We start from the raw sequence: 27048 nt of genomic DNA, 5'->3' as shown, positions 1-27048 counted from the left end.
CTGAATAAAGTTTATGTGTAGATAAGTTCGTGACACCACCTGTGGTATCTGGTCAGAGGCGACCAGCGCTGCAGTGCAGATCCTCTGGGACAGATGGTGTGATGCAGCAGAGGTGTAATAGCTCTCCACAGGCAGAGCTGTAGTCCCAAGGCAGTGGTAGTAGATGTTGATGTAGATGGTGTAGTGTTTAGGCAAAGGGATGTAGCAGTGCTGAAAGGTTGATGCAGGAAGAAGGCAGAGACACAGCTGAATGCAGTACCAAAGCTTTACTCACGTTTATGGCATACACAGGTGCCCGCTTCAGTGCCGTGTCCTCCAGGTGAGGGGCTCAGCCAACTCCCAGGTAGATGAAGTACACCCCTCCAGCACTCCCTTCCATATGTTCCTTTACTGGATGACTCCTTACTAGCGTTAATCTGAAGTACTTGCAGTTATGAATTACACTCAAGTTCCTCTTTCTTGCTGTTACTTAGAACTCCACTCGCATGATAGGTAGCCTACTTTGGGGACTCCTTACAATCATGTCCCAGCTCACACACGTTGCTACTGTGTCGTCGAGTCTTAGGTGGGAATAAAGTGGTCACAACTTCTATTCCTCCGGTTTCTGCTTAGAGCCATTAGCATCCATACAGCCTTGGATACCGGCGCCTGGCCTTTGGCGCTTAAGCTTAGGGAAGGGCTCTGCTCTAGCCCCAGTCCCCAGCTCTCTCCTCCTCACGTCCCGTCCTTTCCTATCTTTCTTCTGGAGAACTGATCCTTCTCCTCATTTCCTTTCCAGCAGCTCCAGCTTAAAGGAGGCTGCTGCATACACGTCCTCTCACTGCTTCCCCCTCTGGGGAACTGATCCTGACTTCCTATCAGTTTTCCCCTTCTCTTGTGCAAAACTAAACTCCACCCACCTCCCAGCACCCTTCATGAACCAAGCAGAGGTCATAGAGGCTGCCCTGCTGTTCTAAGGTGTCTGTGCTGGGTGCAGGTGCTGGAGTCTAGTTACCTGGGAAGTGGGATACTACACCTCAGGAGGAGGTGCAGTACCTCTGTGGTGACTGAACCCTCAGGGGTGCCACACTACAAATCCTACTCCAGCAGGGACTGGAGTAGGATTTATTGGCGAGGTTCACACAAAGGTGCTCACCACTCATCAGATACTCCTGATTCACTAAGACTTGTATGTCTGACCCCAGCACTTCTCGTCCTCAATACCATGGTGAACTCTTGATGAATTAGAGACAAAGACTTTCTCTATTGGCTACCCCACCTGGAGAAGTCTTTTCACACTCCATAAATTTTCTACTGATGAGATTCAAAGATTACAAATTCTTTATGTTTAGGGGTTCTCCACAAAAACCATGCAGAGGTCACCTCAAACAATAATAAGTATCATCAGCAAGCCAAAGGGGTTTGGTAATGACCAGATGATGGTCCTGTCACATGTGAATGGTCAGATCCAGCAGAAGCCCTTTGCTCCATCTGTGTATACCTTTGTTATTACAATAGAAATTACTTTTTAGATATTTTTTTTTCTTTTTCAAGCTTGGGATCTAATTACCTACCACATTCATACTCGGAGCAACATCGATCAGAGCTTTGTTTCAGTGCTGGGATTTCGCAAGGGTCACAAGTGGGAGCTAAAAAGAAAAAAAACAATATTTTTTCCATCATTGAATAACAAAAAAAATTTGCAAAATGTTCAAAAGACTTTGGTATTACGTTTGACTGTAGGACATGGCTTCACGGAGCAGTTGGTGAGTCTATCATCTAGGCAAATGCAGATACTACAGGGGTCGTGGAAGGGGATCCAAGTTTCCAAATGCTACAATAAAAAATATATATATTGATCCTAGCAGAATGAATGTCACAGTCACGAATGCACTATTAAAATCTTTAACGACCCAAAGTCCCTTAAAGGAGATAGTTTGCTTTCAAAATGTTCTCTCCGTAAGGCCACCAGAAGATGCAATCAGGTTGACTTGCCATACCAGGTACCACCCATGGAAAAGTGTGAGACTTTAAAAAATAAAAGTAAGCTTTTATCTCTAGATAACCCTTTCATGTAGTTGACATCAACTCAAACACAACTCAAAAAATTTTATCTTCATCTGCCATCCCAAGAACCCCACAAAAAATTGGTTACCGAAGTCTGTGGACGAAGGTCTCTTGTGGCCTTATACATGGAATATACATTTAAGCAGCTACTAGGTTTTACTCTTCATGCTGACGATCCTGGATATTTGTTACCTTGTGATGGTCTCCATTAACATCTGTGCACTGGCTACAAACACTTTCCGAGACACATTTCCCGTTAAACATCACCTCTCCGTCGGGGCAGAAGCAACCCTCTGTTGGATGGTCGAAACACATAGTTTTGCTGTGTGTCACGTTACAGTCCTTGTCACATCCTGTATGACAATGACTATATGCCATGGTATGGGGACAGACCATTGCTGCAAATGAGAAAGAGAAGAAAAATAAGTGATCAGGTACCACACTGTACCACGTTTATTGGTACAATCATTATATCTACAGTTCTGAAGATTCTTGTATACATAGAGAATTCCCGTCACAGATGCACAGAAAATTAAAAATGGCTAAAATTCCAACAATAACATGTATTAGCTTCAATACATAGGCATGAAAAATCCCAACAACAACAGAGTATATTATAGCCGCCACCCCAATGCACGTTTCGCATAGCTTCCTCAGGGGGCATGTCATGTCACACGTCTCCTGAGGAAGTTACACGAAATGAGCGTCGGGGCAGCGGGGACGCTACACTATACCAACTAATCGCATATGTAAGAGTGACTTTGACTGTTATTTATTTCTAATAATATTAGTGTGCGCTTGGAACACTCAAAGAAGAGGGAAATCTAAATTGGGTGGTTATAGAAAAAAAAAAAAAAAAGTCAAAGTCAAATTGCAGCCTGTGAACGGCTGTGCAGAGAAGCCGCAATAGTAAATGCACAAGTCAGAGAGCGGTACCTGTAAAGATAATGCGATGCGAAGTCCTCACTCCAGTAAGCGGTGCAAGTTAAAATAGCGCTTTTTGCTCCAGCGCTTGGAAAAGGAGGGGGGGGTTTGTACACTGGGGTATAGACGAGTTACAGGGCCTGCCCCGGCCGGTGGCAGCCTCCTGTCAGTGTACCTCCAGCTGTGGAGCAGACGTGAGCGGCCTCTCGTGCTCCCGGCGTCTGTGAGCTGCTCTAGGTATACAGGACCTTCGTGATGTGGGTCAACACATGACCACGTCAGTTTCACTTGCTGGTGGTTGCGACGGGGACCAATGGGCTCACAGACGCCGGGAGCACGAGAGGCCGCTCACGTCTGCTCCACAGCTGGAGGTACACTGACAGGAGGCTGCCACCGGCCGGGGCAGGCCCTGTAACTCGTCTATACCCCAGTGTACAAACCCCCCCTCCTTTTCCAAGCGCTGGAGCAAAAAGCGCTATTTTAACTTGCACCGCTTACTGGAGTGAGGACTTCGCATCGCATTATCTTTACAGGTACCACTCTCTGACTTGTGCATTTACTATTGCGGCTTCTCTGCACAGCCGTTCACAGGCTGCAATTTGACTTTGACTTTTTTTTTTTTCTTTTTCTATAACCACCCAATTTAGATTTCCCTCTTCTTTGAGTGTTCCAAGCGCACACTAATATTATTAGTTATTTTACCTTATTTCTTTGACACCCTTGTGACAGGTGTCTTAGTGTTTGCTGCTGGAATTACCCTCATACACAAGCGCCACTGAATCTCCATTTGTTATTTATTTCTGTTGGACAGCCTGAGTTATCTTGAAAGTGTGGTTAATTCCTCATTACATTAGGCACTGTAGGTCAAGTCTACTATCTGTTGTGGTCACGTGAGACTGGACACACCGCCTCCAGCAGGGCGAATTTATATGACACGCGTGACCCTGGATACACCGCCTCCAGCAGGGCGAATTTAAATAATAGAACGTGCAGCCGGATACACCGCCTCCGGCAGGCGAATTTCAGAATAAAAGGGAAAACCAGGAAAACAATTACAATGGTGGCCCTGCGATAGGAAACGGGGACGTGGAGACCTCTTGCACTCCCCTGAGTCAGTGTCTCTACACTCCTAACGATCCCTAGGCCGGTTCCGCACCGGGCGCCAATCAGGATACCTGAAATCCCTAGCTCGCCCTGAACCAATCCCTTACTAGTGAAGTGGACGGTGCAGAAACTAATCCCACCACTGCACTAAAACACACATTGAGGAAAGTGACAAACAGGGAAACACCACTTAGCTTTGTTCTGTTGCTAATGCTCCAAGCAACAGAGTCCGACACCTGAGTGCATCTTTTCCTCTAACCGGATCCAACACCTGAGTGCAGCTTTCCAGCAACAGAGTCCCGCATCTGAGTTCAGTTTTACAGCAACAGAGTCCAGCATCTGAGTGCAGCTCTCTTCCAGCAACAGAATCCAGCATCTGAGTGCAGCTTCCCAGCAACAGAGTCCAGCATCTGAGTGCAGCTTTCACCATAGCTGTCACTCCACCAATCTTTGCAAGAACTCCTCACTGACACCATAGCTGCCACTCCACCAAGCTTTGCAAGAACTCCACACTGACACCATAGCTGCCACTCCTCCAAGCTTTTCAACAACTCCTCGCTGACACCATAGCTGCCACTCCAGGATTCTGACTGGGCTGCCCGGGACTCTTCTCAAGTTCCTTCCTTCACCAAGGATGGTTGGAAAACACCAATATCACCAACAGTGAGTGAGAACACCTGACACACCTTTATAGTTAGGAGCCAGAGTCTCACACCTGTTAGAGATTCCCATGCAATAACGCTCACCACCACCGGGGGCAAACTAGAACAAAAGACACCACTGTGCAATAACCCCAATGACCACCGGGGGCAAAACCAACTCCAAGCAACCAGCTCAAAGGAAAAAAAAGGTTACTTATTCAAAACCTGTCATATCCAGCCTGGATCATGACACTATCATAGTGTTTTTTTCTGTTGGTTTACAGTTTATCTATACTGTAGAAAAACCTTGCTTTTATGTATTTGTGATTTATTTATCTCTGTATATGTAATTTTTTAATAATAAACTTTGGCGTATAACGTACTGTCTTGTTGTTGGGCATATTCATGCCTACATATTGAAATTAATACATATCCTAAGATTTGCAATACTTTGTTGGGAGATGTTAATGTTACATGTGTCTACCTGTGGCCAACAAGTGTTAGGGGTGCTATATGCAGCTTGTCAAGAGAGAAGAAGGGTACTGCTACCATTGAGTTGATACTCATCATGTTTTTTAAAAACAAATTACCCTAGGGTGATCTATCTCATGCTCGATCATACTTTTTTTCCAAGGACTTGCTCTTCCCCATAAGGGCAGAAACAAATGACTCTTAAAAAAACCCATCCAATTTATTTTTTACCCACATTGTTCTTGAGGAGAGGTTCACATGAGCAGAAGAATGGGGTACACGTGAGATACACTCCACCAAATAAAAATCCAATTGAATTTTTCAATTTTACCCTTCATACTGAGTGGGCCATTATTTTGGAGTCCCAGCAGGGCCCATAATACTGAGTTGTGGACTGTGGTTGCCCACCATGCTGAGTTGGGGGCTGTGGGGGCCCTCATACTGAGTGGTGTGCAGTGGGGGTCCTTATTCTGTGTTGAGGGCTTTGGTGGTCCTCATACTGTGTGATTGGCTTCGGGGCCACTTATGCTGAGTGATATGTTATGGGGCCCTCATACTAAGTAGGGGGCTGTGAAGGCCATCATGCTGAGTCGGGACTGTCATAATGACAGACCATCTTACTGTGTGTGGGTCCATGATAATGTATGAGTGGGGATACTATAGGGGTCACTTTAGGGGCACCATGCTATAGAGGTATTATATGCACCGTGGGGACATCATACTCTGCTGGAGGCAGTGTGGTGTCATTCTACTGTGTGTGTGGGGTGAACTGTGGGAGGTTAATGTGGGGATGCCACATTCAGTGTGGGTGTGTGGGGGGGTATTTTGGCAGTATTATTCTGTATAATGGCCCTAAAAGCGATATTGCTGGTGGGAACACTAAGGGGTTCAATAGGGACAACTGGATTAGAAAAGATAGCTCTGTAGAAAAATTGGGAAAAAAAAAATCTTCAACCAATCGATGTGGATTTCTGAATGACGTCAATCAAGGGGGTGTTGTTTTTGGCAACTGCTGCTGCACAGTCCAGTATTTTGCAGCAGTAGTTGTTTTTTTATTGTTATTAAATAAAATGACTAAAACACCTAGAGGCCCAGAACGAAAGAAAAGTATTGTCCTAGTATGTTACATGATTGTAGTAGCATCAGACAAAAAACCCCTCTACATTTACATGCACAAGCAGAGAAAAATCAAAGCGCTGAAATGTTTAATTAGCTTCGTTTTCATCTGAAATTCCTGTCGCTTTCGGTAAGCCGGGAAGGTTTTTTCTTTCAAATACCACGTGCAATTAATCAGCCTAAAACGCAAATTTTCCTTGCCATGTGCGTCCAGCTTATTTCTCTGACGTGCTAAATAATAGGACACATTTTACATAAATAAAAGAGGAACCATCATGTGCGATTCATTTGAACATCCGTGCCATAAAACATCCCAAATTTGTGACTGTAACTAATTTTTGCAAAAACTAAATGAAAAAAATTACCAATTAGGAAAATCCAAATATCGCCCGTTATGCGGCTTCGCTTGATCATTTGATTTTGTGCAAATATTTATGATTGATGTTACTGGGTTACGTCAAGGCAAATGTATATGAGAATCCATTTCCAGGGGTGGAGTTGGGGTTTTGGATCGGTATAAAATTACATGGAGAATTATCTTCGTGCAGAGGAATCATACAGTATATACATCAACTTTACATTTTGTGCAGCTGTAAATTTTTGTGGGCTGAAAAAAAATTTTGGTAAGAATTCATATGTATCAACTTCCTGTGTAATGTTTATAGTTGGCATTTCAGTTGAATACACAAAATCTTGTAATGGTTTACAACAAGACGAAGGAATATCTTAAACATTTCAGGAATTTTACAATGATAGACTATCCCAAAAGGGGTGATCCATTAATTTTTTGTCTTGTTTTTCTATCGGACTAAGCCTCTTATCGACAGGTAGTTTCTAACCTACCTGCTCTGCTCTTTGTCAATCTTTCCTGTCCCAGAGCATCATGAACCGCTCCTGCCGGTGATTCTCCTTCCAGTAATGTCAATCGACAGAGCAGCTCCTTCTTTTCCGCTCTGCTCTGACACCGAGGCTTCACTGTCGACGTCGTGTTGATGGACAGCCGGCTACCAGCTGCTTAAGGTTGAGCCTGCTGTCAATCAATATGTCATTAGAACTAACGTCCAATCAACAGAGCAGAGCAGAAGGAACGGAACTGCTCTGTCGGCGTGATGTCACAGGAAGTAGGAGAGTCACCGGCAGGAGCGTTCTGAGGCCGTCGCAGGGCAGAACAGGCAAACAGTAAATACCTGTTGATAAGTGCTTAGCCCCAAAGGAAAAAAAAAGAAGTCCCAGATGCCGGTGATTCTTCTTCCTGTACTGTCACATCGACAGAGCAGTTCCTTCTTTTCCACTCTACTCGGTCACAGAGGCATCACTGCCAATGTCATGTCGATGGACAGCCGTCTCCCAGCTGCTTCAGGTTGAGCCTGTTGTCAATCAACATGTCATCGGCATTAACATCCCATCAACAGAGCATAGAAGAAGTAATGGAACTGCTCTGTTGACGTGACGTCACAGGAAGCAGAAAATCACTGGCAGGAGCGGTCCTGAGCTGTTCTGAGCTGGGGGAGATTTTTGCAGGGTAAAACAGGCAAATATCAAGCACCTTCTAAGTGCTTAGACCACAAGAAAAGTCCCAGATAACCCCTTTAAAAGGATAGTCTCATGTTCACAAATAGGTAACATTTCAAAGTGCTTATAAAAATCCTTCTAAAAAAAGAGAGGGATTTTATACCCTATTGTTTTTTGCCTCATTTACCAGTCAGCTTTACAATTTATCAACGGCGCTTACAAGCTCTTTGCTATAGAGCTTGTAAGTGCTGCTCTGCAACTTACCAGATTGCTTGGTCAAGATACTTTCCATGCCCCTGCATTTCTCCAATGCTGCAGAGATAAAACCACTTCTACTTGCCACATCGGAAAGGGCACAGTTTGGTCTATTGGCGCAACAATGCGCCTTGCAAGACCTATCAATCAGAATCGCACTGCCCCAAGCATGCAGCAAGCTAGGAGGCTGGAGAGAAATTCACAGCTGAGGAAAACCCTTTTAAGCTAATGTTTCATTCTGTGATGGGTGGAGAACCCACTCTTGGATCCCTTCTGATCAGTAGAGCAAGTAGAGAAGGCACTTACCGTAAAAGTACAAGACGTTCACAGTGACTCTCAAGCATGTGTGACTGTGACTGGTACTGCATCCTAGCCTATTCTGATGGACCTGTATTAAAGGGTCTTAACAACTGAGCCCCCAAAGAATAAGCCATCAATAAATATCAGAGTTCTAGAACTCTCATGACTTCCAGTACTCTTCCAAAGAATATACAGCTGGCACATACTGAGCAGTAGGAATGAGAAGACAGCCTATGTGGCTACTATAGGTCCATGTTGAAGGGATAGTAAAAAGCAAAAGGTAGTAAAGCGATTTTTAAGGCCTGTTTCACACATCCGTTTTTGGTCATCAGTCAAAATCCGCCAATTTTACTTAAAAAAAAACGGATCCGCCAAAAAAGGGGCGGATCCGTTTTTTTCCCCCCATTGATTTGCATTAGTGGCGGATTTTGACTGATGGTCGTCCGTTGGATCCGTTATTTGACGGATCCGTGAGAATTTTAGCGGCTCCCGGGCGGACCAGACGGACACTGCAATGTGTTTTTTTTGGTTGACGGTCCGCTATTTTTACCTGCACATGCCCGAAAGGTGAAAGCCGGGAACAGTTTTAACCCTGAAATGCTGTCCTGGGAGCAGCCGCTAAAATTCTCTCTCTATCTCTCTCTCTCTCTTTTCCGGGCACGGGTACCTTTAAAATTCAACCTTCGCCGGATCCGTAAATACAACGGTCAGGTGACACACGTTGCTGTCAATCCGCCGAAAGATCCGTATTCCGCCATTTTCGCGGATTACAACTGATCTGAAAAACGGATTGGTGAAACAGGCCTAAGATAAAAATATTATGATTTTTAAAAACTTTACATGTATGAAAATAAAATAGTGAAATATGTGACGACGTATTTCAGTTTCAGCAAATCTTTGAGAAAATCACAAAATTCGGAAAGGCCCATGACATTTAAGGAATGAGAAGTAGCATAAAAGACTCGTAAACTTCCATAGTGTCAAGTTTAATTGTGTTTTGGGAATTGTGAGAAGACGTAACTGCGTGCGGTGACATGGCCGCGGTGACGAGACGAGGAGGATTCCTACAGCGATGAGGTCAAGTCTTCCGCGAAGAAGATAAATGACATCAGGCGTTGTTATCCCTTCAGTCACATATTTGAAAGCAGTAAAAGAGGCAGAAAACCTCCAGTAGTTGCATGGGTGACTCCGGTAAAGACGTGCAGCGAAAGAGTGAATACGGCTACAAGCGGGAATTCAATAGCATCGCATGAGGTGATAGAAATCGGTAGGGGGTTTATGGGATTTTCCAGTTGTCAGAGGACACTAGTGATGAGTGAACATGCTCAGATAAGGCATTATACGAGCATGCTCGTGTGTCTTCGGGTTGCTCAAATACTATGTTCGAGTTTCCGCGGTTGCATGTCTCATGACTGTTCAACAGCTGCAACACTTGTAGGGATTACCTGTTTGTTAGGCAAGCCCTACATGTGTTGCGGCTGTTGATCAGCAGGCATGGGGACTCGAACATATTCTTCGAGCACGGTGAAGACACTCAGTTAGCAAACGAGCATGCTCAGATAACACCTTATCTGAGAACATTTGATGATCACTAGAGGGGACCTAAAATTATTAATTTACAAGATAAGAGAGACCTATTTTTAATGGGTAATGAGGTGCAAATTTGGTTCCCAACATCGTGCCTTATGTTTCAAAAAAATACAAGGGATGGGCGTGAGAGGCGACAAAAGTATCATATATTCCCCCATCATTATAAAACCTGTTGGAATCCAGTCTGAAGGAACTGATACGCAGTAAGGCTCAGACTGCCCCATAGGATAACAGGGCAATTCCCCGGTGGGCTACTGTGCAGATCTGGGCCTCCAACTCCCCTGTTAGGGCAGTACTTGGCATATTTCACTTTCACTTTCACATTTGTGGCCCAAATGTTTTTTTATGTCAGCTATTACACTAAAAAATAGATCTGTGAACACAGAAGGCAGGGCTTAGGCTGTATTATCTATTCGGTACTTTCTATGAATATTTCCCTTTTCACTTGAGGTGTACCATATCGTTCCCAGTCATCAATTACTGCCACCGTACAGTGCCCAAACAACTATGCCCAATTAATAAACTTGGGAACAGTATCCCGTGCAGCCTCCTTGCCATAGGTGCAAGAACCATTTGCGAGATCATGGGTACAGGCTCTGGGAACCCGTGCCCTGCTTGACAAAATGACTTACACCATGAGAGGCAGCCTGAGTGTTGGTAAAATAAGGATGCTAAAAGGAGTTGTCACATGAACAAATTTTAATCAATAGATCTTGGAATAATAATTAATTCCACAACTGGATGTGTTTAGAAAAAAAAATGTTCCTGTGTTGAGATAATCTTATAAATGTGCCCCTGCTGTGTACTGGGTCATTCCACAGTTCCTGGGCAGGGGAGGAAGCAAAACTATTTATTTGATAATATTTTGTACTTGAACAAGGGAAAAAAAGGGAACGCCGAACACTGGGCGAAGCTCAGAGCATATCGGCAATGACATACCAACCCATCGGTGTACAAAAAATAAGCACCAGATCACGAAAAATTGAGATGCTACGGGTCTCGGAAAATGGAGACTTTTTTTTTTTTTTTTTACACATTTTTTATTCTTTTTTAATAACTTAAATAAAAAAGAACCTATACATGTTTGTATTCAGTTTTAGCATTTAGGGAACAGGGTAAAACAATTGTGGAATTGCACTTTTTTTTTGGTAATTCACCTCACTTGGAATTTTTTTTCATCCCGCAAACAACAAGCCCTCCCAAGGCCATATCGATGGAAAAATAAAAAAGTTATGGCTCTGGTAAGGAGGGGAGCAAAAGCTGAAAATGCAAAAACAGAAAATCCCAAAGTGGTGAAGGGGTTAAACCCTACCACCAATCTCGTGTTAAAAGATTAATATTTTGACCCTAATTCATCAAAGTGTTTTCGCTAGAAATCCAGAATAAAGCTCCTTGATAAGTCACAATTTTTGGCGCAATCTTGAGACCCTTGGTGTTTTCACGCCAGTTTCAACCAGTTTTGCCAAAATAGGAACAAGGGCATGACACCACAGCTCGTCCAATTTATTATAAGTTGTACCTTACGCCACAAGTTACGACAAGTTACTCTAGTCCCTAATTGGAGTGAGATGTGTGGTAAGGTAGAAAGAGGTGCACCTGTGCGCATCTTAATAAATCGGTCGTGTCTGACTCCAGCACACCCCCCTTATCAAGACTGGACTTGATGATTTGGGCCCTAAGTGTTCCCTTCCTAGGGTTCGTAATAACAATCTGTGATACTTGTGAAAATGTCAGACCACCTCTCCACTGAAAACAGCACGTGACGGGCCCCTTTCTCAAGATAGATGCAGGTCCCTTTGGTGAGACCCACATCTACTGAACATATATGGATAAGTCAGAAATATAAGACATGCGGAAACTCTTTTAAGGAAACCATATATCTCTATCTACCACCTACATTTGATTGTTCTTGCTCTTTAGACTTGTATTCGCTTAAGCTAAAATTGGTTATACTCACGGCAAACCTCTGGTGACCTCCAGTTTACACAGATTCCATGGAGGTGGCAGTGGTGGCTGTAACTTGCAATGATCTCGCATGGATCTTGACCATGACAGCTGGTTTCTTGGCATAGCTTAAAATAATCACTTGGTTGAATCTTGGAGTGGCATTGCTGGAATGTTTCTGAAAGCAGAATGGTGCACTGATGACTTGGAGATTGGCTACACGCGTCATCCAGCTTGGTTTCACATGTTCCTCCAAAGTCATCGACCAAGGTCCATTCTTTTACGAATTTGCTGCTGTCTCTTGTAACTGTGCCATCCCTGAGTGTTAAGTCATTAACCGGGTTGTGGTCACATATTCCTGTTTGCAGAAGAGGAAAAAATGAAAGATGATTCTGAGTGGGCAGTCATGGCAGACAAATGTTCCAAAGATGTTTCATTCCAGTGGTCACAGTTGGAAGAAGCCAAACCTTTTCGTAATATAGGATCTACGGTACTTTTTGAAGGATCTGACTTTAGTAGATCTACTTTCTCCACTGCCATGACTGATTTCTACAGATGTAGGGGGAATGGACTGACACGTGGACCTGTCTGATTAAAAAAAGCAAATGTACTGTATATGTCCGGTGTATAATATTTGACTGTAACCTGTATATATATGAGGGGAAAGAAGATAGACTTAGCTAGAGATAGCGAAGTACCGGGTTTGGCCACTAGAGGGAGACACAGGACAGAGAGAAAAGGACCTGACAGCAGCTGAAGCTAGGAAACGCAAAGTCATGGTGGGCGGAGTCACTGGGACTGAGAAGAGGAATTCCGAGAAGAGGGAATAAAAGGAGGGAAAGTCCCAGGGTCAGGGTCAGTCAGTGGGGGGGTGGCCTTGATAGGACACCTGGAGACAGAAGATGCCTGGGGTACTGGACTGCGGGAGAGCTGGACACCAAAGAGGCAGTAGGTGTCACAGCAGGTGGACGGGCCCAACCAGGGGAAGCGCTGTGGCCGGTGACTTAGACAGGCGCAGTGAAGGAACCTAGAGGGCCGTCACATCGTGGAGAAGGAGGAGACGTGGTGACGGGTACCCAGGCCAGTGTGCAGGAGCTGTCATTTGCTGTGGGTGTCGGAGAAGACACCTATTAAAGAGGACCTGATTGAACTTCTACGTGCTTCTGACTCCAGTCTTTTCGCCCCACGGGAAGGTACCAGGGGCTGTATCGGAAGTACGAAGTGTGTGCTGAAGGGATCACCCCCCGGTCGACATACGATCCTACACAGACATGACCCTTCTGCTCCCATAGAAAGCTACAGGGGGCAATTTTTCTACTACTTCATGAAATACAGGAGGAAAAAAATTCATGTGGTCCAACATCAAAATCTACAGTATTGCTCAATATCTCTTACCAGTAGATCAAGAAAAAATTTTAGGCCCTAAATGGTGTAGAGCAGCTACTATTTAATAGAAACCTGTTTAAAAAATAATGGTCTCAATACCTTATTATATCTGTATAACAATTGGGTAGAATAGTCCTAAGTGGATGGGTGGGATTAAAATTTCAAACAGTCTGTCTCTTGTTGGAGACCACAGGAGGAAATGAAAAAGAAGGAGAAAGCCTATCTTTTTCTCTATGCTGTTTCCTGTACTCAATGAAGGGGTGTCACTCTTGATCCTAAGTGTTTGCCATTATGCTTTTCTACTATCTGTACTCTATTCAAGAGATGAATGGATGAATTTGGCTGCAATCCTGACTCCTTAAACCAAAAAGTGACCTGTTTTTTCATAGGATTTAGGTTGGGTTTACTTCTTTTGACCTTGTAATTAGCACTTCTCCTTTACCGTTCCTCCTGGCTCGAGATATCCTGAGATGACAGATGGCACAAGATAACTAGCTTTGAGAAAATAACAATGTTGTGTTACTCAACATCTAATGGTACTGAGCAACGCCGGTCGGTAACGCCAGCTGGCATATCAGTATTTCTTGATCCAGAAGGAAAGGTATGGAAGATCTGGGCACATGTTTAGTAGAGAGAGAGACACACTCTTGGATAACTTACCACAAAGTCCTGAAGTCTTTGTCGAGAAGCCATGAGGTATAAACTCAAGTATGAATTCATTGTTTATTGGTGTAAATGTAAAAGCAAATCCCAGCTCAGGAATTTTAATATTATGCATGATGGCTCCAAAAACGGCCACCTCGAAGGTGTTATTGTATGGCACTTGGACCAGCTCTCCATTCACAGAGACCTAAGAGTTTTGAAGAAGAACATATAGTAAGCCGGTGATGCCTATTTTATATTTTTACCACTGAAGACCCCATTGCTCTTCTTTACCTTTAGACTCATGGATAAGAGCAAAGGAGTGGATTCTGATGTGGCGCTTAAAGTGGTTGTCATTTCTCTTCCTCCACACCAAAGTGAAGAGGAATATAAATCACTGAGATCCTCCAAGGCCAGATGCCGAGTGTAGACCTTACTATAAGGCATCGTACAGCCTACTTTTAGGGGGATTTTTATTATACCTGTACCCTATTCAAGTATAAATGAGTTTTCTCAAGATGGAATATCTGTTTTGCCACCCGTAATTCCCCAGCTGTGGCAACATTACAATTCCCAGCATGCTTTAATGGGTTACAGTAATGACAGCCTACAGAAAATTGCGTGTCTCTATGACCATAGTCCTTACCCAGTAGTTCCTCAGTTCCTGACATACTGCTGGCCTGTCTGTCAACCTACACAAAGTGATGTTCCTCTATGACATTAGTCTCCTACGTTTGCCTTTATGGCAGTTGAAAACTACAACTCCCAGCATCCCCTAACAACATGCCCTTTGTCCTATGACCTGGCATAGATTTCCACTATAATTTATGCCAAATTACAGTAAATATTTTAGGCCTTGGTGAGCCCAGATCCTCCAGGTGGGCCCAGCTCCTCTCTGCCCAGCTCCTCTTCATGGGCCCAGCATCTCCCTTCTCAACTCCTCATGGGGGTCCCTGTTCCTCTCTACCCAGCTTCTCATGGTGGTCCCAGACCCTACCTCTCCAGCTCTTCACGATTAGCCTTGTCAACTTCTAAGGAGTGACTAGGATGAAGCAAAACATTGCGTAAACATTTGAATTTACCCAAATGTTATCTTAGGCCCACACAGGCCATGCTAAGTTCCCCCGTACATCTGTCTATGATGGAGGTCTCCTAGTTATGCATATTTTTCCAACAGTCCCAAATTTCATGGTATAGTCCTAATTTCTTTTTTATAAAATCCCAGAGAATTCAGGACCCTTCCAGGCTGGAAAAGGAGCAGGAATTCTAAAAAGGAAAAGTAGCCCTAAAGTGGGAATTCTCAATGGATTGGTGGTGTTTACAGCCAAGTGGGCGGAATTCAAACATCACTATGCTACCAACTCTAATTTGGGAAGTATAAGTGTGCATCTGCAGATGATGCAGAATTACAAGTTCCAGCATTAGAGCGGAGCAAAAAGATCTGCAGTATCCTAGTCCAAGGTGTCATGTCAGTAGCTCGAAGCTTTCGAACTAGAGCCCGATGGATGAAACCTCCTCCTATTTGTTGACATCTATAGCACCTTCTCTAATTGGAAGAGATACCGTTAGGTAGGAGGAGGGTCGCAGGGCTCTGTTCCAACAGCCACGGTCTTGATGTAGCCGTGGCACCAGGGTCATGCAAATTTCAACTCTACCCACCGTGTGACGACAACCTACCAGAAATTATGTGTCTTTGCAATACTTGTCTCCAACTCATAGCTGCTGCACAGATACCACCAACAATATGCTCGGAGCATCCACAAACAATGGAGAGTCTCCATGGCATGGTTTCTAATCTATAGTTCTTCTAAGGTCGGAGTCACACTAACGTAGAATATGGCCGAGTACTATGACAGAAAGCAACGCATAGCACTCGGCCCAGTGTTAATCTATGCAGCAGCTCACATCAGCGTCTATTTTATCAGGCGTATTCGGCGCGCGTTTAAAATCGCAGCATGCTGTGATTGTCACTGAGACTCGGCCGAGACTCGCCAATGCAAGCCTATGGGTGCGAAAAAAAATCGCACAGCACTCGGACCATGCGAGTGCTGTCTGATTTTTACGCACCGATGTCCTTTGAAAAGCCGCTAATTCCTGTGCCGCATACAGTAAAATCACACTGACAGGTTAGAATAGAGAGAATAGATATATGCACATGGAATACATAGATGTCAGTGATATATATATATATACATATATATATATATATATATTGCCTACTCTAGGTAGATAGAAAGAAGAAAAGACAGCAATTCATCTGTAGTGTGAAATCACTGCAGGAACAGACAGCATAGAAGAGATGGATTGCATAAAGTAAATACACATAGAATAGATATATAGATGTCTGTGACAAATGCGATTAGTACTGTGTGTGCAGCTTACTGTACATGTATTTAATTAATGAAATATTATTTTTCTTTAAAAAAAAAAAAATGGCGTGGGATCCCATGTAATTTTTGTTACCAGCAGAAGGAAAGCCGACAGCTGGAGGACGATGCTTATAGCCTGGGAAGGGGGTAATACCCCTATAGGTTCTCAAGCTATTAATATCAGCTCACAGCTGTATACTTTACTGGCTATTAAAATGGGGGACCCTAAAAAAAATGATGTAGGGTCCTCCTATAATTAATAACCTGCAAAGGCTATGCAGACAGCAACGAGCTGATATTAATAGCCTAGGAATGGGCCATGGACACTGCCCCCCCACCAGATTAAAAACATCAGCTCTCAGCCCCGCCCCAGAAAAGGCGCATCTCTAAGATGTCCCAATTTTGGCACTTAGCCTTGCTCTTCGCCCTGTAGTGATGGCAAGTGTGGTGATAGTTGGGGGGATGATGTCTGCTTTGTATTGTCAGGTGACATCAAACCCCGAGGTTAGTAATGGAGAGGCATCAATAAGAATTACTAACCCCATAATCATATCGTATAAAAACACACACCCAGAAAAAAGTCCTCTAATTGAAAGAATTACACAGACTCCTTTAATAAATCTTAATTAAACCATACTTACAACCTCGCCTATTCGGATGCTGTTGTCTTATGCAAAAGAGTTAAAAAAAACAAACAATAATATTCCTCACCTTTCCGCAGCGATGATGATAATTCCTTTGTACCACAACGGGTCTAGCTCTGCTACATCTAGATGGCAGGCTGCATGGTTGCATGATGCGACCATACAGCCTGTCATCCAGCAGAGACACTGAGCAGCTTGTGCTCAGTGTCTCCCTGTGAACTCCTATTCCCTGTCTGACGGCACCACAAGCGTGAGAAATTTCTCCTGCTCGCGGTGCCGTCAGAAAGCTCCTGCTAGTTCAAAGCCAATGAACTCACTTCCCCTTTCTTACGCCAGCGTGAGCGCCATGGGAAAATTGTGTAAATGGCTTAGAGAATTGTTCTATGCAAAAGCTCATGTTAAAATCGCATTACAATCGGATAGCAATCGCGCTACGGTCGGATGTAAATTGGATGTTAGGTGTGAAAAATCGGATGGTTCTCTCATGACACTCCTGCAACTCTCAGCAGGGAGGCTTGGACCGATTTTTCATGCGTTTAGTATGACTACGACCTAATACTTCTACTAATACCATGCTATAGTCAAGGTATTCTGGTCATTGTAATTGTTGGGGGTTTTTTTTCATTAAAAGTGAAAAAGTCCATTTTGTACTAAAACTCTAAAAATAATTAATTAACCAAAAGTTGAAGCCAAACATATTTCTAAAGTAAGTCATAGAGAACGTAGGAAGCCTACGAGCGCTTGTAGAAACTGGCAATAATCCATTTAATCTCGGCCGGCGTTGTAAAGCAATGTTTTCCTTAGCAGTTATGTTCTAGCTGTTTGGGATGTTTTTCACTGTGCATCATTGTTCACTGGAGATTACTCACACACTGCAGTCATCCTGCCAGAGGTCGGGGAGAAGTCAGCAAGCAGGATTTTATATTGGGTGCTGTGACTACCGAACCTCTAAGGAGAATTCGAATTTAACGAGAAAATATCATAATAAGGTGAGTGATATTTATGAATTGGACGCTAAACGTAAAGTTATTAATCAATGTTATTTCAAGGTCAACAATTCTGTATCAGCTGCTATACTGTAGGTCTGTGACTTGGAGAGGCCAAGAGAAGATCGTTGCAGCTCGCTGCCTGGTGTCCTCCACTTTTCAAAATATCTACCGACTACCGTATAGGTATGGCAGATCTCTAGAGGAGTTCTACGGAGAAGGCTTAAAATTGCTGAGCCCACTCCATACCTTGATGCTGATTTAACGGGAATCTATCACCCCCAAAATGCTTTTTAGACTAACTATACAATGATAGAAGTGAATTCACACCTATAAAAGTGATACTAACACTTTACCGGTTAATGGTACAGTGCCCGTGAATCTAACTTTGAATCCATAAGCAAACGAGGGATGTTCGGAGCACCCATGGCGTGACCTTGAGTTAGGTCCACCAATATGCCTCCTCAATGTTGACTTTGGGTTCAACTTGTGATGAACAGCGCTCGCTCCTAGAGCACACGCTGCCCCATGTGTGTGAATATGCCCACCGATACTGGGTGTGAAGGTCACAGTGGCTGGGTGCATTGTCCTACCTGGATCTCCACGGATGTCACTACCAGGTGTATGAGCAGCATCAGCAGAAAGGACCCAAGATGGAGAAAGTGCCCAGCCACCGAATTCAGTGTCTAGGAACGAACACTATCCGTCACAAGCTAGGGCAGTCCACCAAGATGCAAATTGAAGGGGTGTACGGTGCACCCAGCTCATCACACCTTTTTAAAAGGCTCTGAGTGAGTTGAAAAAAAAAATAGAAACGTGAATACTTATCTTCCCACATCCCTCACTGCCCCTGTAATGAGTTTCCCCAGGTCCCCCACCAGTCTCAAATGCTGGTCCATCTCAACAGTCAGGAAATGGCGCTCAACCAGTCACTGACTGAGGTGCGTCACTCCTGAGATGACTGATTGGCAAAGGGGTCCTTTATCCTGTGTGTTGAGACAGAATCAGGAAACAGAGGTGTTGTGAGTTCATTTTTCCCTTCACCGTTGAGGTCTGATGAACTCCCTCCTCTGGTGAAGGAAGGTAGTGTGAGGCTGATTACCAAACACATGGGCAGCTAGAGGATGACTGGGTGGCTGGAATTGAGGACTGGATATAAGGCTGCCGACGCCCTTCTTCCTGGCTGGTGATTTTCTTGCTGGATTCTTGGAGACTAGTCTGATTCCTGCATCTCAAAGCTAAGTTTTTCTGCTCTGCTTTGTACACTTCAGGTTTGTTTTTGTTTTGCCTTGTTGTTTGGGAGTTCTGCCATCCCCGGCCGGGGGGTGAGCTGAATTCCATTTTTGTCTCTGAGCTGTTGATCTTTTGCTCTGTCTTCAGAATATACCTGAGTGCTGATATAGTCTTTTGAAGCCTAGCGTCTTCAGGGCCTGTTTTTCCTATCAGTCGGTTGGCTCATTTTGATAGGGGTTTTGCGGATGGCAGACAGCAGCTTTCCTATCCTGTCCTATGTAGTTAGCTTGGGCTCCATCATTTGCTCAACCTATCTTTCTATATGTGTTAGTGTTTTCATCTTACTTCACCGTCATTATATGTTGGGGGCTGCCTATTGCTTTGGGGTCTGCTCTGGGGCAGTTTAGTTTTTCCCCTTTCTGTCTTTAGGCTATATAGTTCTCCGGCTGTGATCGAGGGGTCTAGGGCACCGTAGGAACCCCCCACGGCTACTGCTAGTTGTTGTGGATAGGTTCAGGGGTCTGCAATCCGATAGCTGCCAACCTCTCTGGTTTTTCTGGACTTAGCTGGTATTTTGTTTTTTCCTCCTTCGGTGACTCATCATAACACAGAGGCCAGCGGGGACCTCGTAGGAGTTGTCAGAAAGAGAGCAACAGGAATTAGTGGAGGTGTCTATCCCAAAATTATCGTATTTATGCTATTTACAGTCTTATCTTAAAAAAAAGTCCCCCCATAATCACCATTCATTAGAGTTGAGCGAAACGGGTCGAAAAAATTCAAAAGTCGCCGACTTTTGGCAAAGTCGGGTTTCATGAAACGAAACCCGACCCTAGGATGAGGTCGGCCACGAGGTCGGCGACTTACGCGCCAAAGTCGCGTTTCAAAAGTTTGTTTTGCGCTCTTTTTCAGCCAATCAGGATCCACGGACACTGTGGGCAACGTGATGACCTAGGCACGGGTCACCACCATCTTTCAGAAGGGCATGCAAGTGATTGGCTTGCTTTGGTGGGCGTCACAGGGGGTATAAAAGGGCGTGCACGCCGACCGCCATCTTACTTCTGCCGATCTTAGTATAGGGAGAGGTTGCTGCTGATTCTGTAGGGAGAGCGTTAGGCAGGGAAGAAGACAAAAAAACTGCTTCTGCTGCTAGCGATTTGGCCTGCACAACACACAAGTCACTGTGTGTGCAGTGCAAGGGGAGGCTATATAGTGGTGTATCAGTGGTGTTGGTTGTTGGGCTGCCTTTTAAGGCTTCCTGACACGCTGGCATTGCTGTTTACCCACTGCTCCGCAAACTGCTTTTTTAAAAGCAATCCAATCTCCCTTATCCTCTAGTCACTTTTGTCACAGCTGTGCCATCGAGCGTGTCACATAGCGCTCAGATATCAGTGGGCCTCACACAATCCACAAGTGTCCAGTGTCCAAAAGTGTGCGCAGAGATTCAAAATTTCCATTATCCTCTCGTCACTTTGGTCACAGGCAGCTGTGCCATCGAGCGTGTCACATAGCGCTCAGATATCAGTGGGCCTCACACAATCCACAAGTGTCCAGTGTCCAAAAGTGTGCGCAGAGATTCAAAATCTCCATTATCCTCTCGTCACTTTGGTCACAGGCAGCTGTGCCATCGAGCGTGTCACATAGCGCTCAGATATCAGTGGGCCTCACACAATCCACAAGTGTCCAGTGTCCAAAAGTGTGCGCAGAGATTCAAAATCTCCATTATCCTCTCGTCACTTTGGTCACAGGCAGCTGTGCCATCGAGCGTGTCACATAGCGCTCAGATATCAGTGGGCCTCACACAATCCACAAGTGTCCAGTGTCCAAAAGTGTGCGCAGAGATACAAAATCTCCATTATCCTCTCGTCACTTTGGTCACAGGCAGCTGTGCCATCGAGCGTGTCACATAGCGCTCAGATATCAGTGGGCCTCACACAATCCAAAAGTGTCCACTGTCCACAAGTGTGTGCAGAAATTCTAAATCTCCCCTGTCCTATAGACACCTTGTACCTTGTTTTACATTACTATATAGTTTGTTGGATTTTGTCTACATTTCTACCAAAAATGAGGAAGGCTGGTGGAAGAGGCCGTGGAATTGGGCGGGGGTTGGCAGCTGGTAATGATGGTGTTGGTGGGGGATCTGATGGTAGTGGCAAGAGCAAAATAGGACCGAATGCAGGAGGTGCTGACCCTGCGTCATCGTCTGTCTACATAAGGCCTCGAACGCTTAGTTTTCTAGGAGTTGACAAACCGCTTTTAAAGGCAGAGCATCAGGAAAAAGTTTTGTCTTACATTGCTGACTCAGCCTCCAGCTCTATCGCCTCCTCTTCTTCAGTTGTAAAAAGTAAAAGCACTGAGTCGTCATTGGAGGCTCATGTTCATGAACCACACCTTTCCTTGTGTCCTTCACCCCAACCAAGATTGAAGGATGACGCAGGCCATACTACTGATTACTCCATGGAGCTGTTTTCACATACCATGCCTGGATTATCAAGTCAAATGGTGAATTACCCAGGCCAAGATGAATCTGACATGGAGTGCACTGATGCACAGCCGCTGATGGATGATTCTGCTGGTACATTCACTCAGAGCACTACATTGTCCTCGCAGTGTACAGAGCCAGATTTTGACCCTGCTGAGACTCAGGTGCCCCTTCCCGCACACTATACCACCATACACGGTGACACAGAGAAAGGTGCACATGACATAGAAGAGGAGGTGATGGATGACCCAGTTGTTGACCCAGATTGGCATCCATTGGGGGAAGAGGGTGCTGCTTCCAATAGCTCAGATGAGGAGCATCCACAGCAGACATCGACATCGCAACAGCTGTTATCTGGCAGGCCCGGAGCACTCCAAAGACAGGTTCCAAACATCAAAAGAGTTGCTGGACAGCTTGTCCAGAGGGTCAAAAGATCACAGCGTGCTAGGCCGCAAAATGTCTGCCAAAGTAGGAAGAGTGCAGTGTGGCACTTTTTTGAACAAAATCCTCATGATCAGGCCAAGGTTATCTGTAAGAAGTGCGCAAAGACCTTTAGCCGAGGGAAAAATCTGAAAAATTTGAATACCAGTTGCATGCTTAGACATTTAACCAGCATGCACTTGCAAGCGTGGACACAACACCAAACCTCAAGTGCCACATGTGCAACTGATCACAACGAAGGTAGTCAGCAACGCTACATTGTTTCCCCCACTGTAAGCCCACCGGTTAGCACAGCAGCAAATGTTGAGGTGTCGTTGCAAGGCCACAGCAGTCAGGGAATCCCACTGTTATATCAACGAAAGACTGATTCTAGGCCATCAGAAAGAACACCAACTCCATCACCATCATCAACCCTCTCTCAGTCCGCCCTGTCCACCGCTACTTCCACCATATGCAGCTCTCAAGTCCAGCTCACCCTCCCAGACACTATGAGTAGGTCAAGAAAGTACTCAGTCTCTCATCCGCGTACACTGGGTTTGAACGCCCACATTGCCAAACTAATCTCGTTTGAGATGATGCCCTTTCGGTTGGTGGAAAGCACAGCTTTCCGCGAACTCATGGCCTATGCAGTACCACGCTATGACCTACCCAGTCGCCACTTCTTCTCTCGCAAAGCCATCCCAGCCCTCCACCATCATGTGAAAGACCGCATTGTCCATGCACTCAAGCAGTCAGTGAGCGGAAAGGTGCACCTCACAACTGATGCATGGTCCAGTCGGCATGGCCAGGGCCGTTACGTGTCCATCACTGCGCACTGGGTTAATGTGGTGGATGCAGGGTCCACAGGGGACAGCGGTGGTGGGACAGTGCTGCCTAGCCCACGGTATAGGAAACAGTTGGCTGTAGGCGTTCGACCCTCCTCCTCCTCCTCCTCCAGAAGCGAAAGCTCGTCCACAGAGCGCAGTCGTACGAGCACTCCATCTGCAGCTGCCACTGTTGCACACGATGTGTCCCCCTATCGAGCAGCTAGTGGAAAGCGTCAGCAGGCTGTGTTGCAGATGATGTGTTTGGGCGACAGACACACCGCCGAGGTGCTGGCCGAGTACTTGAAGCGACAAACTGAGTCATGGCTGGGCAGTGTACATCTTGAGGCAGGCAAGGTAGTTAGTGATAACGGGCATAATTTTGTGGCAGCCATAGCCCTTTCAAAACTCAGCCACATACCTTGCTTGGCTCACACCTTGAACCTGGTGGTGCAGTGCTTCCTCAAAAATTATCCGGAGTTAACAGCCCTGCTCCAGAAGGTGCGAAGACTGTGCGCGCACATCCGCCGGTCGCCTGTACACTCCGTTCGTATGCAGAAGCTGCAGCGATTGCTCCACCTTCCCAACCACTGCCTCATTATCGACATTGCAACAAGGTGGAACTCCACCCTGCACATGGTGGAGCGGCTGTGCGAGCAGAGGCAGGCCATAATGCATTTGTGGGAGGATACACGGCCAGGCACTTTGAGAGCAGACATGGAGTTGACAGGCGTGCAGTGGTCGAAGCTGATAGACCTTTGTAAAGTCCTTCAGTGTTTTGAGGAATGCACACGGCTGTTAAGCGCAGACGACGCCATCCTAAGCATGAGCATCCCACTTATGCGTCTGCTCATGCAAACTTTGACGCACCTTAAGGAGCAGGCGTCTGCAGCCAATGTTGATGAGGAGGAAGAGGAGGAGGGAATCCTTGATGACATTCAGCCATTGTCTGCTCAGGGACCTCTCCTGGACGAGGTGGAGGAAGAAGAGGAGGAGGAGGAGGATGATGGGGATAATTACTTAGGGGAGGAGGATGCATCTCGTGGGGCAAGTGAAAATGTTGGCGTGGCAAGGTCTGGTACAGGGTTTGTGCGTGACTGGAGGGATGTGGATTTGCCAGAAAGTGCTCCTCCACCCAGCACTCGCAGTGCATCATTGACACCGGGAACATTGGCCCACATGTCAGATTATGCCTTGCGGATCCTAAAAAGGGACCCCCGCATTGCCAAAATGATGAACGATGACGACTACTGGTTGGCCAGCATCCTGGATCCACGCTATAAAGGCAAATTACAAAACATCATGCCACAGGAGAACCTTGACCTAATATTGGCTAATAAACAAGCAACTCTGGTAAATCGGGTGCTTGAGGCATTCCCAGCACACAGCAGCGGTGATGGTTCTCACACGAGCCGTACGGGCCGGGGGCAGCTTGGCAGAGGTGTTCGTGGTGCACACAGCAGAAGTGGCGTTGGAGACAGGGGTTTCATGACAATGTTGTGGACTGATTTTTCAAATACCGCTCACACAACTGGTAATACTGCATCGATGGAAAGTGACAGGAGACAGCAGTTGTCAACTATGGTTACAAACTACTTTTCCTCCCATATCGATGTTCTCCCACACAGGTCATTCCCCTTTGACTATTGGGCCGCTAAACTGGACACCTGGCCTGAATTGGCCCAATATGCCTTACAGGAGCTCGCTTGCCCAGCTGCAAGTGTGCTATCGGAAAGAGTCTTCAGTGCAGCTGGATCAGTCCTGACAGAAAAAAGGACCCGTCTGTCAACCCAAAATGTGGATGATCTAACCTTCATTAAAATGAACCATGCATGGGTTTCCAAGGATTTTGTCCCACCTTCCCCTGATGACACATAGGGTGACAGAAAAATGGCTTGCTTTGGTCCACCTCTTCCTGGTACTTCACCTATTTCGCCTTTTGCATCAGCTGAATGTCCAACATCAACATATGCCACTTTCTAAAACTCCCTAACTGTGCTGCCTCCCCCCCATGGCCGGGGTCACCACCTAGCGCACGACACCGTGCGAGTGCCGTTGCCCTGGACAGGTGGGTAGGCCGACTCTTGGGCGCGGGCACTGGCACAGGGTCCCTCATAGTGCAATCAAGTGTCTCTGACGGTGGTGGTGCACACCCGCCGTCAGACACACCGCTGTACTATGAGGGGCCCAGTGCCAGTACCGACGCCCACGAGTGGGCCCCCCTTGCTTGGGCAGGGCCCCAGCATTTGCAATCTTTACCTCTCCCTGCTCCTCCGCTGTGTAATCTGGGCCGTCAAATCCATACTGTGCCTGACACCGTCTGAGCCTGCCTCCTGAGACATATATTTTGAATGTGTACGCTATCCATACATGTTATCCGGGGATACGGTACCCTTTCTAACCTTTGTGCAATCACGTGCAATCCATACTGGGCCTAACACCGTCTGAGCCTGCCTCCTGAGACATATATTTTGAATGTGTACGCTATCCATACATGTTATCCAGGGATACGGTACCCTTTCTAACCTTTGTGCAATCACGTGCAATCCATACTGGGCGTGAGAACGGCTGGCGAGCTGTTAAGCAAGCTACAGCACCTGTCCAGACAAGTACAGGGATTCCCTAGCGAGGAGACTTATTTGATTGTTTTCAATGTTGGGACAGCAATTTTTGGGGAGCACTATACTCTGGAGAATGATAGATGGGGCCCACCATACACTGGAACATTCCAAAGGTGGACATCAGACACTGGAGCAGCATTTACAGGGCCCATTATACACTAGAGCATTAGAAATGGGGCCCATTATGTTTGGAGCATTATTTGGGCCCATAAGACAGTGGAGCTTCATCCATGGGGACCAACATATACTGTAGCATTATGTGGAGCTCATCATATACTGTTTCAAACATTATATGGGACCAATGATTCTGTATGGAGAAATAGATGGGCCTCGTCATGAGATGTAAAAAGTGAGGTATTTTTCATTGTACTATACCGCTACTTATCTGCCGTATCGGAGCATGATGAGTTGTGGTATGTGTTAAAGGGGCGCTCTTTCGCCCAGGGCACATGAAAACCTGCAGCCAGCCCTCCCCCCCCCCACAACTTTAGCCAAATAACACCCATTTTTCAGTGCGTAACTTATATTATGAAGTTAATTAAGGTTGACAAGCTTAAGTAAGAAGAATTGATGCTTTTGGCATTCAAATGGGCACTGTAGGTGTGTTTCCTGTCCTCCTCTCACTGCCGACTTTTATTCCCCATTGACTTACATTGGGTTTCGTGTTTCGGGACGACCCCGACTTTTCCCTATAATCGGACGATCTTGCTCGACCCGACTTTTGGAAAAGTCGGGTTTCACGAAACGAAACGCGACCCTAAAAAACCAAAAGTCGCTCAACTCTACCATTCATATTCATATATCCATTCTGAAAATCTCAGCTTCAAACTTCATTCTTTTACAGTACTAAAAGACTTTACATTTTGCAATTTTTCTTCTTTCTTGGAACATAATTCTATTTTGGACAATCCCTAATAAGCTTATCACAAAGTTTCCCCCTACTCGAAATCCCAGTGATCTGCTGTGATCTGTGATGAATAAGTGTTCAATTTTCCTGCAGCACCCCCAGAGGTGAAACTAGAAATTACATGTTTTCCACACAAATCAATGGGTTGTCTCTGTATTACACGGATGTATCTGGTCCTCTGGAGAGAGATAGTAATTTTTGTCGCTTCTGCTGTAAATTTTTGAAGGTTCAGACTATCCCTCCCACCTTGTAATAATTCAGTAAACTTGCACTGCATTGTCTTTAAAAATTTCTGGATTTTTATACAAAGGCAAGAAACAATTAAGAAGACAGAAGGAGCGCTCGGTTACCTGCATATTGTATGAGAGCTTCGCAGTGTCTCCATTGTACTTCACACTCACTGAATCCATGCAGGTCTGACCACTCGATGACCCACATTTACCATTCTGCAGGATGACCTCCAGATTGTTTTTTGGGTCATTAAACAACACATAGGAGCAATTACTGAGAAGTTTGAAATTAAGTCCATCAAAGGTGACAATGTGTCGGCTGGAACTTCCCTTACAAATACCTGAGGAGGGAACGAGAAGATACGATTGCATCACATGTACAATATCTTGGGTCACTCTGTTTT

At 45.4% G+C, this 27048-nt stretch overlaps 1 protein-coding gene across 1 annotated transcript in view; it reads right to left on the bottom strand.

Moving 5' to 3' along the window:
* VWF (von Willebrand factor) overlaps positions 1 to 27048 on the bottom strand; it is a 175099-nt gene that overhangs the window by 43177 nt on the left and 104874 nt on the right. Inside the window, exons 35-40 of the mRNA XM_073567769.1 lie at positions 26765 to 26985; positions 13950 to 14139; positions 11917 to 12261; positions 2239 to 2444; positions 1711 to 1813; positions 1554 to 1628 (exon numbers count right to left, since the gene is read on the bottom strand). Coding sequence (XP_073423870.1) covers positions 1554 to 1628; positions 1711 to 1813; positions 2239 to 2444; positions 11917 to 12261; positions 13950 to 14139; positions 26765 to 26985 — 1140 coding nt within the window. The remainder of the gene's footprint in view (positions 1 to 1553; positions 1629 to 1710; positions 1814 to 2238; positions 2445 to 11916; positions 12262 to 13949; positions 14140 to 26764; positions 26986 to 27048) is intronic.

This window comes from Dendrobates tinctorius, unplaced genomic scaffold (assembly GCF_039654945.1).
Source record: "Dendrobates tinctorius isolate UK_male_01 unplaced genomic scaffold, ASM3965494v1 ptg000020l, whole genome shotgun sequence".
In the NCBI taxonomy this organism is placed as follows: Eukaryota; Metazoa; Chordata; class Amphibia; order Anura; family Dendrobatidae; genus Dendrobates; species Dendrobates tinctorius.
The sequence above is the reverse complement of the archived record's forward strand: the minus strand, read 5'-3'. Positions and strand labels throughout refer to the sequence as shown.